This window comes from Thalassophryne amazonica, chromosome 10 (assembly GCF_902500255.1).
Source record: "Thalassophryne amazonica chromosome 10, fThaAma1.1, whole genome shotgun sequence".
NCBI classification, from domain to species: domain Eukaryota; kingdom Metazoa; phylum Chordata; class Actinopteri; order Batrachoidiformes; family Batrachoididae; genus Thalassophryne; species Thalassophryne amazonica.
Genome location: NC_047112.1, coordinates 75,112,557 through 75,130,341, shown reverse-complemented (window position 1 = coordinate 75,130,341; position 17,785 = coordinate 75,112,557). Strand labels below are relative to the sequence as shown.

Below are 17,785 nucleotides of genomic sequence, written 5' to 3'. Positions count from 1 at the left end.
TTACACGTGGTACACAATAAAAACACGGAAGATTGTTGTTTGCCGACTTCATAGCAGTAAAACAGCGCCGTTACTTTGTTATTAAGCCCGTGTTCTCTACTCAGTCATAAAGTGACGTTATGGAAGACCAAGAAATGCAAATGAAGTTAGACGAGGTAAAATTACTAACTATAGCATGTTTTTTATTTTGCAACGTTGCAGAGATTTAGCTAGCCGCAGTTTGTTCCTTGTAGCTGTTAAGCTAATGCTATGATTTTTTTTTACTTATTTGCTGCTGTGGAGTGATTTCTTTTTAAGTTTATTGTCTGTCGGAGCACGCCATGTGTTATAAGTAGCTATGTGTGTCTGTGTCTTTACAGTACTGACAAATTCACAGAGAGCATGTACGTGCTGGCTAATGAGCCTTCTGTGGGCTCTCTACAGACTTCAGGAGCACGTTAGGAGGTCTCTGCCGGAGCTAGTCCAGCACAAGGTATTCAACTGCAGCACATATTTTAAGTCTTTAATGGCCATACTTCCCGTGACGTCATGAATCTAGTCAAGTTGGCCTAGATGGGTCATTCTTCCAACCACTGATTCCAAATTGGAGTAAATAGATTTTTTTTTTTTCCCTCAAATTGTAATCAAACACCCCCTAATGACAACATGAAAATGAATTTTTTGCAAATTTATTAAAAATAAAAAAACCTAAGAAATCACGTGTACATAAATATTACAGCCTTTGCTCATACCTTGTTGATGCACCTTTGGCAGCAGTTACAGCCTCAAGACTTCTTACATATGATGCCACAAGCTTGGTGCACCTATCTTTGGGCATTTTATCCATTCTTCTTTGCAGCACCTCTCAAGTTCCATAAGGTTGGATGGGAGCGTCGGCGCACAGCCATTTTCAGATCTCTCTGTTCAGTCGGATTCAAGTCTGGGCTCTGGCTGGGCCACTCAAGGACATTCACAGAGTTGTGCTGAAGCCACTCCTTTGATTATCTTGGCGTGTGCTTAGGGTCATTGTCCTGCTGAAAGATGAACTGTTGCCCCAGTCTGAGGTCAAAAGCACTTTGGAGCAGGTTTTCATCCAGGATGTCTCTGTACATTGCTGCATTCATCTTTGCCTCAATCCTGACTAGTCTCCCACTTCCTGCTGCTGAAAAACATCCACACAGCATGATGCTGCCACCACCATGCTTCACTGTAGTGATGGTGCCTGGTTTCCTCCAAACATGACGCCTGGTATTCACACCAAAGACTTCAGTCTTTTCACATCAGACCAGAGAATTTTGTTTCTCATGGTCTGAAAGTCCTTGGGGTGGCTTTTGGCAAACTCCAGGCGGGCTGCCATGTGCATTTTACTAAGGCGTGGCTTCTGTCTGGCCAGGTTCTCCTCTCTCCACAGAGGAATGCTGGAGCTATGACAAAGTGACCATCAGCTTCTTGGTCACCTCCCTGCGTAAGGCCCTTTTCCCCAGATCACTTAGTTTAGACGACCAGCCAGCTCTAGGAAGAGTCCTGCTGGATCCAAACTTCTTCTATTTATGGATGATGGAGGCCACTGTGCTCATTGGAACCTTCGAAGCAGCAATGTTTCTGTGCCCTTCCCCAGATTTTTGATTTGACAGTCCTGTCTCGGCGGTCTACAGACAGTTCCTTTGACTTTATGCTTGGTTTGTGCTCTGACTGTCAACTGTGAGACCTTATATGTAGACAGGTGTGTGTCTTTCCAAATCATGTCCAGTCAACTGAATTTACCCCAGGTGGACTCCAGTTAAGCCGTAGAAACATCTCAAGGATGATCAGTGGAAACAGGATGCAGATTAAACAGTGATATAATTATTTCTCAAATTGACAAGTGTATTGTGATATGTGTTGTGTCGTAGCACCCCTTTTCCACTGTTACAAGAGGCCAAACTGCACAGCAAAGATGATGGATTATCTCTAAATATTTTTCTTTATTTTGTCATTACATGTTGAATCAATAAACTGCAATAAGAATTTGTCCGTGTAAGATAAAATTCAGTAAGTGTGACAGTGAAAACTGTATCCTCTGCTTCAAACAGAGCAACTGTGAATGTAATGCTGGTGATTATTTGCTGTCATACAGACAGACATGCAGAGCTGGGAAGAGCAGAGCCAAGGAGCCATTTACACCGTTGAGTACGCATGCAGGTGAGAAGGTGAATCTACCAACGTTTTGTGAATCCCACTAGCCTCTGTCCTGCCTGTTGACAGGCGCATTGTTTGTTGATCACTGCAGTGCTGTGAAGAGCATGACGAACAGCAGTTTCTACTTCAAAAACATTGACAGCCTCCTCCGACAAGCCATCGTTATGAAGGAACAGATCAGCAACTCTCAAGGACGCAGGTAAGAGGCACATTTTAATAGAAATGCAGCACTTTACAATTGTAAAATAACATAGTATGAGAGCATACTATATGCTAAAACTCTATTCAACATCGTATCCAGTTACATGGGGGCCTAGACACCAACAGCAAACAAAGTAATTTTACAAACTAGAAATTTACACTTCGATGCAAGTGATTTCACCTATTTCAGTGAACCCAAGATGCAGGTGAAAAATGCAGATTTTGTTCAATGCGGATGCAGTTCACATGGTGTGAGACGTGACATCATGATGTGTATTTTTGCTACACAGAAGTGACAGAATAACATGCCAGCATTGGTAAGAATTGATAATGACAGAAATATACGATTCCAATGGATTACAAATTTGGAATGGTTCTTGATTCTCGTCCCTATTGCAAGTCAGATCTCACTTAAGTTGGGATGGAACAAACGTACAGTCATCAACTGGGAGGTGTTTTAAGACATTCATTTCATGGACTGTTGAATGTATGTATTTAGCCCTGTCGTCTTACTCTTGGTGGTAGTTTGGAGATGAGCCTGACCAATATGTTTTTTTGTTGTTGCTTTTTGAGGGGCCAATATATCAGGGAGTAAAAAAAAAAGGATAATTATATCTTTGCTGACATACATAAAAAGGCCATGATTTCTAACATTTTATCAAACCCTTATGACAAAGAAATATGACTGAGGCTTGCTGTTTTACACATTAAACATGAATTCTATTATCAAAAACTATAAATATAACCAACACTCAATCAACATTTGTCATGCTGTTTCACTCTGGTTGCAGTCGCAGCGTTACACTGTTCATCATTTGCATAAAATAGACATCCCATCTGTTTTGACCCCACATAACTGGCAAACACAGCATCCACTTGTCTCTTCCTGCTGTACAACACCCACTGCAATTGAAAAGGAATGACAGCTGGTCGGTTTGCCTCCATCTCTTATAGCTAATGTGACCAAGGGTTGATGGGGGTCCCAGCCATGCCTGATAGCATTGCAAACAATGCTGTTGGAGCAACCTCTAACATCCAGAGTGTTTTTGCATTGTTTATTAGGAAAGTAAATTTATATATCTCCAAAAATAACACAGATACAGTTATGCTTGTGAAAGGCTAATATCGGCTGATATTATCAGTCAGCCACTATATTGGTCAGGCTCTAGTAGAGTACGGCTTCAGAGCAAGCTCATGGCATAGCTTCAAAATGAATTAAACTGTTCCCTGGCCCAAGGACCATCTCTTCCCCCAAATCTCATCTTGATTTGATTTATTTTTATGTGGTAGTTTTTCTCTTGGGGGCCAAATATTACAGCAGAAATGGTGAGCTTGGGCTTTGATTGAATTTTTTGGATATGTTTAGAGGTTTGTCTTGGCAGTCAGCATTCATACAAAAGTTCAGATTGCTAAATAAAATCCACTTGGAAATCTTAAAAATTAATTTGATGGCTTGCTGTAAAGAAACCTCTGTCTTTGCAGGTTCAATAGAAAATTTGTGGTGCTACTATTAGCATGTGCTACATCACTAGTCAGTTGTTTTCTAAAGGCAATATGTGGATTTGGTAAGATAGCTCTCTGCTGATAGCACTATGGTCTCAGGCCAAACAGCATTTGTAGAGTAAGTTATATAGATTATACTCGTACGTCACTTAGAATAGATTGTTTAGATAATTCTGCAAATTGACTATGCTATATCTGTGACTAGGGATGGATATTGGGAACTGGTTCTTTTCGGGTATCGTTAAGAAATGATTTGATCCATCAACATCAATAGCCTTTTTGCTTAACGATTCCCTTATCGGTCCTTCAGAGTGGCCGTTGTTTTTGGGGGTGTTTGTCAGGAAAATGATCATTTCTCTACATTGATTACAGACCCTGCAGCACGTCTGTACTCAACCGTTTCTGCAGCACAGCTTTGCTTTGAATCTTGAATCAAATGAAGCAGTGCTTCAATCTGCTCCTTCATTGGTTGTTTTATTTTCTTTATCTTAATTTTTCCCCGCTAAAACCCTAAAGAGCATATGTCTGTGAGTAATATTTACCTTTTTTATGTTAAACCGACCTGTTATGGTCTTCTGAAACAGTTGATGTATTTTATAACTTAAAAACGGGACTGATGCTAACGCGTTAGCATGTCTATGGCGTTTTCAATGTTAAAGTTAGCATTAAGCTGTTCGCATCTCAGCACGTTTGTGTGTATTTGTTTTCTGTATAATTATTAATGGCTCAGCGTTTGTTTACATAAGAGTCAAATGTATCACAAATTGTGATTTTATTTATTTTTATTTATATGTTAATAATAGCATCAACAATAACAATAATAGTAATAACGCTATAATGCTACAATACGATTTTAGAGAAAGGCTAAAAGAACCAGATAAACCAAAACACAACAGAAAAGATAAAACCAACTGACAATGTGCTTAAGTAAATAAATGTTTCCTGTGAACACCTAGTGAGTCTTACACCTCCACTTCATCCCTGTTTTATTTAAGTTTAATGACAATTTGTTTCGGTCAAACAATATTTTCAATTTGTTAATTTCTTCAGTGATTTCCTCCAGAACTATCTGCCAAGGTAGAAAACTGCTGCATCGTAGTAAGAGCAGAATACTACTGGAATGAATTTGAATAAGGAAAATTGTGGGGGGGGTTTTCTCACCAAAATGGATGCTGCACTCACTGTAATTTATTGTCTGGAATAGTCCCAGATTGCATTTCAGAGCTTCTAAAATTCAAATATCTTCATGCAGGTGGTGTTGGGGGGGCAATTTTGGGTTTCAGCTTTTTTTGTTTTTCAACACTTTCATCCCTGAATATGTGAAATCGTGAGTCACTTTTGTGTGGATTAAAGTCACTACCTGGGACTCCTGTCCGAGAATCAAACGAGAATCGTCCTCCGTTCTGTTCACACAGCTCCAAACGCTGAGTGACTCTGTGCCAAGTCAAGTTAGAACGATAGAGTCTAGTCGGAATTAATAACTTCAAAGCGAAATGCCGTTTAAAACAAATGACACCTCTTTCCAAACGTTGTAATGCAAACTGCAGTCGGTCAAAACATTTTTTTCCTCCCAAAATGAGACGCCCTGTGCTGACGTGCAGAGGTATGGAGTGACATTTATGCCAAAATATCTGAAAGGAAATGCTTTTGACAAAAACTACAGATTTTATTTATTACCTCCGCCAAGGTGGTTATGTTTTCAGTCGCGTTTGTTTGTTTGTCTGTCTGTCAGCAGGATAACTCAAAAAGTTTTGAACGGATTTTGATGAAATGTTGTGTAGTGGTTGGAAATGACAAGAGGAATAAGTGATTCAATTTTAGTGGTGATCCGGATCACGATCCGGATCCCGATGCTAATGCGTTAGCATGTCTATGGCATTTTCAATGTTAAAAGTTAGCATTAAGCAGTTGTAGCTGTCATCATGTTCGGGTGCATTTGTTTTCAAATTGTAATATTTCTTAAATTTATTTTTGTTTATATATTAATAATCTAATGATTATTATATACAATTTTAGAGAAAGAGACAAAAAGAAATAGATCACTGTGCCAAGGAGGGAATCTCTTTAGGGTCAGTGACCCTATGGCCTTGTTTAGAGAAGTGTTTCATAAATGTTTAAAAAATTCATATATTTGCAGTTTAGTTGAATAATACATTGAATTTTGTATCTTATTTGTTTTTGTCTATAAGCACATGCAATATCAATATCAGTGCTCAGATGACAGTAGCTTCTGGGAAAGGTGCAAGTTGCAATAAACTGTGATGCCAAGCGCTAAGGATACATGCTATCCAGTCACAGCAGATGAAACTTTTTTTTACTACTGAGCAAACATCCTTTTTTAGGTTCAATGATTCCACGGCATGTAGATGTTATGGCGCCAGTTACCCCATGGCCTTGGCGGAGGTTTGCACTCTCTGAGTGCTTCTAGTATTTATTTATGTCCAGAGACCAAGGATAAAGGGGCCAACTTGAAATGTTGTTGACATAGAAAACCTGTAAAGCCTACTTTTAGTACACAGAAAATTCACAAGAGGTATCGATAAGGGAATCGATAAGGAATTGGATCGATAAGCGGAATCGATAATCCCATCGATTTCGATAAAATTTTAACAATACCCAATACCCATCCCTATCTGTGAGAGGGGGGTGTGGCAATAATCCTCTTGTAACTTACCGAAGGGTCACCTGTGATCTCGCCTACACTGAATTCAACATCTGTATCAAACAAGAGTAGAGTCTTTTGTGAAAATCACTGATTTCTGTGCAAGAATGCGCCTCATCTCGCTGGTAACCCCATTCCAGGGCTTAGTTTGAGCCTGCAGTAAGCCTGATTCAGTGGACAGGGTCCTGTGCATTTGTGGACAGCTAACACCACTGCTGTAACCAACTTTATCGCCATTGTGGCCTTGGGAACTTCCAGCAGGGGTGTACTGCTGGTGCTGTTGCTGTTCTTGCAGGTTTGAGTTATTACATGGCGGGTAAGACGTCTGGTGCTGCAGTTGAAAGTGGTTGCGGTGCATCTGTGGCTTGTCCATGCTATTCCTGAGCTCACAGGGCTGTGAGACAGGCATGCTGCTGTTTCCGTACTTGTTCTGGTAAAGTGTATCGAGGTGATGGCTGTTGTACTTCCTGGCAGTATGAGAAGCTTTGACCAGGGAGTGGATTAGAGTAATGAGCAGCATCAAAATCCCAGAGGAGAAGACACATGCATTGGTGATGCCTGTCTCCACTTCAAATACCAGCAGCATGTAGATGGACATGGCTGCAAGGAAAACACAGGAGAGCACTAAATACTTTAGAAACAACAAAGTGGTTTTCTTGTGGTATGTATTTTATGGAAACAATTCAGATATCTGAACAGTTGTGCTACACTGCTAGAATTTAACCTGTGATTACATCTCACTTAAAGCAAGTGTGTAGGATTTAGTGTCCTCTAGTGGTGAGATTGCATTATGTCATCGCAGGTCCTGATTTTGTTTCCTTCCATGTTTTAACTTCTTTGGTTACAAAGATTCATGCTCCCTTGCCTTCTCTCACGATAAGTAATATGTATGATCCTCCATTTCACAAAAATCAGCATCCTCAAACTTGGCTTGTTGTGCGGTGAAACATCCTGACGGATCATTTAATACACCCCTGTTGCAATATTGACGCTGAGTGAAACTCTTGTTTTATTTAATGTTGTATGCTAACAGTGTTAGCACTTTTAGCAGTTGTCCATAGGTCCACGTAATGCATGATTACTGAGGAAATACACGGCTGTGGAATTTTGTTGTCCACACCAAAATAAAGCATTAAGACTACCACCGTGTAGTGCCCAAAAATATAAATTAATAAACATCCGAGTGGAGGTTAGCTGTTAGCTTGTGTTTCAGATTTTTTTTTTTTTCAGGGTGCCCTGTGCAGTGTGTACAGAAAATATGATTTTCACGACTTTTTTCTTGAAACGCTATATCTCAATAGTTGACTGATAGAGATCACATTGACATCATGTGTGCCTGATGTGTTGCAACATGTTTTGTTTCATTTGTATTTCAATGAGACTACCGGTACCTTTTTTTAAGGTCTGCCTATATGTCATCATTTAGCAGAGGAAAGTTCATATTTGCACCTTTTTATATTAACACTGCGTTACGTGAAGTAGGTGGTGCAGCACAAATTTACAAGCAATGGAGTCAAGATCAGTAAATGTTAGACACTGGGTATTAACATGTAGGCCTTCAGAAGTAAATGATCTAATTTGACTTTGGAGGACTTCTGGGCATAAATTTGCATACCAGTGAGGGAACATGATCTTTTCATAGTCACTATAGCTCTGGTAGTAGAGTTACTATTTACACCATATGCACCTTATGGTGAACTTTATTACAAGTGAGAAGAATCTTGATGTTTGTTTTTTATGAATCACAGGTAGCTCTTCATTTACTTTATAGACTGTATAAAAATGTTGGTTTTTCTGCAGGAAAAGGACAGTGGACTCTGGCATGCAAAAAGAAGGTGGAGAAAAGCAAAGCACTGGGATGTGATGTCTGAGTTGGCCGTGTCACTTTATTCCACTCCTTCTTGGTCGAAGGTCCACTGGGGTCACAGCACCAACACTGCTTCTTTACCACAATGCAGCGACAGCTCCGACGTCACCCAGTGCAAACTGAGTGGTGGAACAGAGTGCCAAACTACTGCTCAGTCCACCATTTAAAAACTGTTCAGTCATGGATGGTGCACAAAGAATGCATTGTTCTCGTGCACTCGCTGCACAGGCCAGAGCAAAAACAAACAGCTGTTTTTGTTTCTGCTGTTAATAATATAAATATATATATACACACACACACATACATGCACTGCATTACTGTGTTTGAGCATTACTTTATATGGAAAAACCTCATTTTTGACACAAATGTGTACAAGTATCAAATGACTGCAGATACAAGGCAACTAACTGTAGGGACAAAGGAGACAGAAATTTTTCAAAGATTTTTCATTCAGTTGTTCATACCTGCCAAGTAGACAGAAATTCCCAGACAGAAGAGTCCGACAGCCACGTGCCGTACAGCTCTGGTGTCCAACAGGAACCACTCTGCTCTGTGGAAGAAAAAATCGAGTGTTCTAAATCACTATTATGTGTAAACTTCAGTGCATGTAAATCTTTTAATCACTGCACAAATAAAGAGGATTTATGCAGTAAATGCAGTTTGTTTTTCTGTTTGTGTAGTGCTGCATGTTGCTGGTAACATTTTCTACATCTTTTAATTTGCTTGTAGGTCAGCTGTAGATTTACAGTGTATTTAAATGTTAAATATCTTGTCTTGAGAGGTCGTGGGGTTTGCTGTGGGTTCGTAACTGATGTGGGAAGCTGTCCATTAGAGGCTGTGAGCTGGGTGCATAATGAGAGCACAGCTTTTGTTTGGGTAGAATTCCGAGGAATGAAGAGGTGGGGGAGGGTAGTCCAACAACACTGCAGTGTCTCTGCACATAAGTAAACCCCACTTTTTACACCCTTTTAAAAACAAAATTTTCTACAAAAAACTTAGTGAAAATTGTTCTTTACAGGGCAAAACTGGAGAGACTGATTTAGGTACAAATGCGCAATTACAATGAACAGTATTATTTCCAGTTTTGAGCCAGTTTTATGTTAGTCGAACTAGAGATCAAAGCTTCTGATGGTCACTTACTGGCATGATCAATAATGTGTTGACTTTGACTGATTTGATGTTGTTGCAGGCCTGGTGGCAATCATAGAAGTTGCTGTGTTTGGTGGTAAATTGTCAGTTTATCTAAGTTAAACCTTTATGAGGATAAACGGTCTCAGCATTTGCATAAAATAGACTTCTCATTTATTTTGGCCCCAACTAGTTGGAGGCATAGAGATGAGTTGTCTCTTGTTGCTGTAAAATGCCCAGTCTGATTCAAAATGAATGACAGCTGGTCGCTTTGTCTCTGTCTCTTGTAGCATGACCAAGGTGTGATGAGGGTCCCAGCATTGCCCAGCAGCATTGTAAACAATGCCGTCAGACCGCCCTCTGCTGGACAAATGACCTAATGACATCCAAAGTGTTTTTCTGCATTGTTTATTCTGAAAAACAAAAGTTTTTCTATCAGCAAAAACAACACTGATATATGTTGGTTAAAGGCTTATATCAGCCAACCGATGTAAATTTCCCCAAATTTCCTGTATATTCATACCATTAGTTGTGTGCTGAGCATGACCCAAGAAGTGGGTCACCCCTTTGAGTCTGGTCTGCTTGAGGTTTCATCCTCAAATCATCAAAGGGAGTTTTTCCTTACCACTGTCGCCTGTGTGCTTGCTCTAGGGGTTGGTAAGGTTAGACCTTACTTGTGTGAAGCGCCTTGAAGCAACTTTGTTGTGATTTGGCTCTATATAAATGAAATAATTGAATTGAATTGAAAATTGAATCTCCTTGGTGATTTCAGGCATTTTACACACCTTACAGTAGTGTTCAGAATAATACAACCCCTGGCAAAAATTATGGAATCACCGGCCTCAGAGGATATTCATTCAGTTGTTTAATTTTGTAGAAAAAAAGCAGATCACAGACATGACACAAAACTAAAGTCATTTCAAATGGCAACTTTCTGGCTTTAAGAAACACTATAAGAAATCAAGAAAAAAAGATTGTGGCAGTCAGTAACGGTTACTTTTTTAGACCAGCAGAGGAAAAAAATATGGAATCACTCAATTCTGAGGAATAAATTATGGAATCACCCTGTAAATTTTCATCCCCAAAACTAACACCTGCATCAAATCAGATCTGCTCGTTAGTCTGCATCTAAAAAGGAGTGATCACACCTTGGAGAGCTGTTGCACCAAGTGGACTGACACAAATCATGGCTCCAACATGAGAGATGTCAATTGAAACAAAGGAGAGGATTATCAAACTCTTAAAAGAGGGTAAATCATCACGCAATGTTGCAAAAGATGTTGCCTGAAGAGAACATGTAAATTTCCACAGTCATTGATGATATGGGGCTGCATGTCAGGTAAAGGCACTGGGGAGATGGCTGTCATTACATCATCAATAAATGCACAAGTTTACATTGATATTTTGGACAACTGTAAGGATGTTTGGGGATGATGAAATCATTTTTCAAGATGATAATGCATCTTGCCATAGAGCAAAAACTGAAAACATTCCTTGCAAAAAGACACATAGGGTCAATGTCATGGCATAGGATCAATATCAACGAGCAGATGTGATTTGATGCAGGTCTTAGTTTTGGGGATGGAAATTTACAGGGTGATTCCATAATTTTTTCCTCAGAATTGAGTGATTCCATATTTTTTTCCTCTGCTTGGTCTAAAAAAGTAACAGTTACTGACTGCCACAATCTTTTTTCTTGATTTCTTATAGTGTTTCTTAAAGCCAGAAAGTTGCCATTTGAAATGACTTTAGTTTTGTGTCATGTCTGTGATCTGCTTTTTTTCTACAAAATTAAACAACTGAATGAACATCCTCCGAGGCCGGTGATTCCATAATTTTTGCCAGGGGTTGTAGTAGTGCTATGTGACTAAAAAGATTAATCCAGGTTTTGAGTATATGGAAAACAACCATCAAAATGGATAGAAGAATAACCAGAATGGCAAAGGCTCACCCATTGATCAGCTCCAGGATGATCAAAGTCAGTCTTTAGTTACCTGTAAGTGCTGTGACAGTTAGAAGACGCCTGTGTGAAGCTAATTTATTTGCAAGAATCCCCCACAAAGTCCCTCTGTTAAATAAAAGACGTACAGAAGAGGTTACAATTTGCCAAAGAACACATCAACCGGCCTAAAGAGAAATGGAGGAATATTTTGTGGACTGATGAGAGTAAAATTGTTCTTTTTGGGTCCAAGGGCCACAGACAGTTTGTGAGACAACCCCCAAACTCTGAATTCAAGCCACAGTTCACAGTGAAGACAGTGAAGCATGGTGGTTCAAGCATCATGATATGGGCATGTTTTTCCTACTATGGTGTTGGGCCTATATATCACATACCAGGTATCATGGATCAGTTTGGATATGTCAGAATACTTGAAGAGGTCATGTTGCCTTATGCTGAAGAGGACATGCCCTTGAAATGGGTGTTTCAACAAGACAATGACCCCAAGCACATGAGTAAACGAGCAAAATCTTGGTTCCAAACCAACAAAATTAATGCCTCACAGATGTGAAGAAATTATGAAAAACTGTGGTTATACAACTAAATACTAGTTTAGTGATTCACAGGATTGCTAAAAAAGCAGTTTGAACATAATAGTTTTGAGTTTGTAGCGTCAACAGCAGATGCTACTATTATTGTGAACACCCCCTTTTCTACTTTTTTTTTTACTAATAGCCCAATTTCATAGCCTTAAGAGTGTGCATATCATGAATGCTTGGTCTTGTTGGATTTGTGAGAATCGACTCAATCTACTGGTACCTTGTTTCCCATGTAACAAGAAATATACTCAAAACCTGGATTAATCTTTTTAGTCACATAGCACTACTATTATTCTGAACACTACTGTATATACAACAGCGATGGTAGCGCAGTGGTAAAGTTTCTGTCTGGCAATCAGAGCTTTTGTAAATTACAGGTTTGAATCCCGCCGGTGGCATGTATTTATTTTTTTTCCCACAGCAGCTGTGCAATGTGGTTTCACACGCTCCAGCAGGTTTAGAGTTACAAAAATATACAGTCCACCAAAGAGACCTCCCTGAAGAGGACACATGATGCAGAAGTTACATTAGTGTTTTAATTTACTGTGCGGTTTGTCAGGCCATTTAGCCAGTTGTTACCGACATCTATACTGAATATCATCAGCAACAGTTACTGATCAACACATTATGTCACACACAGAAATAAGTCAACAAAGTCAACAATTTTTTTTTTTTTTTGGCACCATTATAATTTCTTTCCTAAGCATTTAAATAAGGGATATATAATATGATATTGCCAATGTGATCAAAATGTGCTTTTCTGGAAACAATTTAGAGTTTCTCCCCTGAAGGGGATAATTTGAAGCGATCAGACGGCCATGACCTATATCTGGTAGCGATTTCAGATCAGGTGAGGGGGCTTCCCCAGTCTGCTTAAGGGATGCTGGGAAGGACAGTGACTGCTAGTTAGAGTAAAGAAAGACAGTGTGATGTCAGCTGGCTGCTCACTTGGAACAAAATAAACCAAGATGGTGGAAAACTCTCCAAAATATTGTATAAATTCTGTATAAATATGTTTATCATATATTTTGTAAAAGTTAGCAAGAAATAAACACTTCTAAATCTAAAAACACTGTTTTTGAAACCAGGTAACTTTGAGGTGGTTTACAAGACATCTTAAGGATGTTAGTGCACATGCTCCAAGAACACACAACAAGCAAGTGCATTAAGTCACAAGTAATCTCAAAAGCTCACGTATTTGCATGTTCTTCCCCCTGTGGACTGTGTGGAGGAAAAGCAAATATTCACTATGGAAGTCCCCCCCCAGATAAATATGTTCTCTTCATTAAACTGAGCTGTAATTTTGTAACACATTACAAAAATGAACCCAATGCATGGATTTCAGTAGAAACTAAATTTTGTCAGTTTTGTGAAATTTGAATGACTGTACAACTTTAAATTGGATACAAAAAAGCCAGAAGTGCTTTAAAAAACAGTAAAAACTGCAGCTCTATTACTACTGTTGATGCTAGGAGTAGCCATCTTGGATTGTGAACTCGGGTTGTGGGACTCGACTCGAATGAGTTGGAGTTTCGACTACAGAGAGTGTTCCTGGGGGGAGGGAGCGTAACTGGGAAATTTTGACTTCAGAATACAACAGGAGCACGCCAATATACACAAAGAACAGAGAACTACTGCCGGTGTTGCGGTCTGATCGGTCCCCCCATTTGATCATTCCCCCTGCTTTCACTGCGTATGCGTTATGTCAGAGCAGAACAATTACTCTGATCATTCCCCCCAATAATTAGCCATGTTATAGTATTAACAAATTATAGCAAAATAAACAGAAGACTAGTAGGGTGTATTACTCTACTTGACACAGTGTTTAGTGTTTTTTGTAGTCTACTTGTAATTTCTAAATTATCTTAAAGGGTATATTTATTACAGAGTGGCACAAGCTACTGACTGAAAGCCTTGTAAGACTTGGCGTATTTATATTACTACCCAGTCTGAACAGCTCCCCCCCCCCCATAGACTTAGTGTATTACTACCTATACCCAGTCTGAACAGTCCCGCCATAGACACAGTGTATTACTACCTATACCCAGTCTGAACAGCCCCCCCATAGACTTAGTGTATTACTACCTATACCCAGTCTGAACAGTCCCCCCATAGACTTAGTGAACAGCTCCCCCCATAGACTTAGTGTATTACTACCTATACCCAGTCTGAACAGCTCCCCCCCCCCCCCCATAGACTTAGTGTATTACTACCTATACCCAGTCTGAACAGTCCCGCCATAGACACAGTGTATTACTACCTATACCCAGTCTGAACAGCCCCCCCATAGACTTAGTGTATTACTACCTATACCCAGTCTGAACAGTCCCCCCATAGACTTAGTGAACAGCTCCCCCCATAGACTTAGTGTATTACTACCTATACCCAGTCTGAACAGTCCCCCCTCATGTATATCATGATGAATTCACCTTGTTATGCTGTTTTTATCTCATCTCCATCATGGCATCCATGTTCACTATATATCTAACACAAGATCGTGTTATCTTAACACACGTCTTATGACTTCAGTGGCAAAGCAATTGATTTTACCGGAAGTAACCACTGCACGTCACCATTGTTGCTTGCATGCGCACTGTGAGAGGAGCGGGTACTGATCAGATGGGGCGGCCGATCAGACGGGGCGTCTGATCAGACGGAAAAACCGGCCACTGCTGCAGAACTTTAACCTCCCTATTCATTCAGCCCGTGGAGGTGTTTGTACTCTAAACTAGTCACTAGTTAGCTTTGTGGCAAGTAAAAAGATGACCCCCCAAAACATCTAAAACTAGAAGCACTCAGAAAGTGCAAACCTCCGCCAAGGCCATGGGGTCACTGACGCCATAACATCTACATGCCGTGGAATCACTGAACCTAAAAAAGTCTAACAGTGATGATTGCTAGTAAAAAAAGTTTCATCTGCTGTGACTGGATAGCATGTATCCTTAGCACTTGGCATCAGTTTATTGCAACTTGCACCTTTCCCAGAAGCTACTGTCATCTGAGCACTGATATTGATATTGCATGTACTTATAGACAAAAACAAATAAGAGACAAAATTCAATTTATTATTCAACTAAACTGCAAATATGAATTTTTTAACATTTATGAAACACTTCTCTAAATAAATAACAGTAAATTCTGAAATATAGCTATTTTTTAAGTGTTGCATGTGCTACACAAGGCCATAGGGTCACTGACCCTAAAGAGATTCCCTCCTTGGCACAGTGATCTATTCAACAATTCAGTGTTACAACCAAAACTATGATACATACACTTTTCTTTCCTTTATATTTGACATCCTTGACCATGAAAACATACCACTAGAACTTGGAATCACTTTTATGTCTTTATTAGTTCAAAAGTTATTGTATAAAAACGATTTTTCGGTAATGGCGGTTTTCTTCTGGATCTAGCTCCATAAGTGACAAAGTGACAAAGTTTTTTTATTCGGCACACAAAATATTCAAATAGAAAAAAATGAACAATTCCACAAACAAACACAGACAAAACTAGTGAGTCCGAAAGGGTGTGGGCTGAAGCAAAGCTTATTAGCGCCCACCCCTGCTAGTACAAGTCCAACAATTCTAATCAGTCATATTTACATAAATACAAATTCACTACTACATGTCGACACACAGACATACACATCAATATACTATTCACTTATAATTATATTTATATAGTATCAGATCACAAGAAAGTCGAATCAAGGCACTTTACGCCAGTAAGGACTAACCTTACCAACCCCCAGAGCGAGCACTAGGCAACTGTGGTGAGGAAAAACTCCCTATAAGGAAGAAACCTCAAGCAGACCAGGCTCTTGGGGGTGACCCTCTGCTTGGGCTGTGCCATATATACCTATATACATATAACATTTGAAGCTACATCAAATCTGATGACACCTTACTGAATCAGTACAGATTCAGCTACAATTTGGTGTTAGTTGTGCATCTCTAGCTTCATTTGTCACCTCACACTGACACATTTTCTATTTTCCCTATATTTTTGCATAATCTGGATCACCAGATCCGGAATCCGGATCCGATCCTCACCAAACTTTGTTGTTTGATAGAACATTTGACTATGTTACACCCTAATTTTTTTCAAGCCTTTCTGCCTTGTTTTTGTGGAGTTAGAAACTAGAATGTCAAAATTCCCCCATCCCGCAATGGTGACGAATCCTTTAAAAAATTTCTGGATCCGGATCGTGATCCGGATCACCACTAAAATGTAATCACTTGTTCCTTTTGTTATTTCCATCCACTTCACAAAATTTCATCAAAATCCGTTCAAAACTTTTTGAGTTATCCTGCTGACAAACAGACAGACAAACAAACAAACTCGACCAAAAACATAACCTCCTTGGCGGAGGTAACTAGATCCTCGTTTGAAAAACGTGGCGTTCTGCTGTAATCCAGGCCTGGCGCAACTGTGCGCTCTCTGAGTGCTCTCCTACAGCAGCCTACATGTTGCAGTTTACTACCTTTCAGAGTCTTGTCCTCTGCAGACCTCCGTGAAGAAGTAGCTGTGGAGGAGACACACGGAGACGGAGCTCAGGCTGAGCGAGAGGGACAGCGCGGACAGGACCGTGGACACCGGCAGCAGGACTGTCCGCGCGTGGGCCGGAACCACGGAGGAGCCGGTCAGCGTCGTCCGCTGAGCCTGAAGCTGGAAGATCAGGACGACTGATAAGAGAGCCATAAGGGCCGATAAAAGCCCCAGGAAGAGGAGAACCGTGAGGGAGCGCTGGCTGTATCCGTGCGTCATGGTGGTGAAAAGTACTTTCTAAAAGGTTCAAACTCCTCCAAAGTGCACAGACTTGTTTCCGTGCGCGCTGGAGCGCTCGGTCTGAGCATGTGATGGGTTTAAATCCGCAGATTAAAAAGAGCAACAGTAACAATGGACTTCTTCTTTTGCAGCCTCAGAAACAATGTTGCGCCCTCTGCATTGTTGTAGAGGAGCACTCAGAGCGCACTCTTCCGCCAGCTGCAACGTTTCTCACAAGATGAGGAACAAATGTGTTTATGGGCTTTGAAAATGACACGGATTTACTGATTTATTTTTGAATTCCATGCATTAAGGCCCCTTGACACTTGCACGCACTCCACCGTGCACAAGAGTAAACTCTCAAACTCGTTATAAACCGTTGTAAACTGTGCGCGGCTTCATGCACGTGTGCAAAGAAAATTTTCAAATGTTCAAAATCTCCATCATGCATTAATGATGTGAATTTCAAGTGAACATTGCACAAACAAGTCAAAAACACTGCGTGTGAGTGAGTGGTTGCGTCAGCGCACCGCATCACAGCGCAGCTCCTCTGAACGATTATAACAAGATGTTAAATCTACCATAAACACACTTTTACAGCTACTCATAAGAAAGAATGAACATGCAGCTGACACATTATTACCTTTTTAGATGGTTCCAAATACGTTCTCCACCTCGTTCAGCACGCGCGTGCGAGAAAGAGAAAAGCTGCTGCTGGAGCGGTCCTCTGTGATTCCGGAAGTGATTAGAGCCGGTTTCAACAGACAACTCCAACAGAAAATGATTAATCTGCTACAAAACAATTATTTTACATACGCAGTGTCCAGCACACAGCACGTGGCAGCTGGTGGAAGAAAGCACAGAGTCCAGCTAGGAACACAGTGGGTGGGATCTTCACGATGATGTGCATGCAAGTGCACGGATCAAAGTCATGCAAGTGTCAGGGCACATTTGTTTGAAAG

General features: G+C 40.3%; 2 protein-coding genes across 2 annotated transcripts; one reads left to right on the top strand and one right to left on the bottom strand.

The window, feature by feature from the left end:
• The first annotated feature begins 17 nt into the window (after positions 1-17).
• On the top strand, positions 18-8,658 carry borcs8 (BLOC-1 related complex subunit 8). Its single transcript, XM_034180292.1, has 5 exons — positions 18-155; positions 360-472; positions 2,096-2,160; positions 2,249-2,356; positions 8,324-8,658. Exons 2-5 carry the CDS (start codon positions 398-400, stop codon positions 8,385-8,387), a joined length of 312 nt encoding a protein of 103 aa, XP_034036183.1. The 5' UTR covers positions 18-155; positions 360-397; the 3' UTR covers positions 8,388-8,658.
• tmem221 (transmembrane protein 221) lies at positions 6,489-16,887 on the bottom strand. Its single transcript, XM_034180291.1, has 3 exons — positions 16,540-16,887; positions 8,855-8,940; positions 6,489-7,123 (listed from the first exon to the last, which is right to left on the bottom strand). Exons 1-3 carry the CDS (start codon positions 16,821-16,823, stop codon positions 6,582-6,584), a joined length of 912 nt encoding a protein of 303 aa, XP_034036182.1. The 5' UTR covers positions 16,824-16,887; the 3' UTR covers positions 6,489-6,581.
• Between the last annotated feature and the right edge of the window lie 898 nt (positions 16,888-17,785).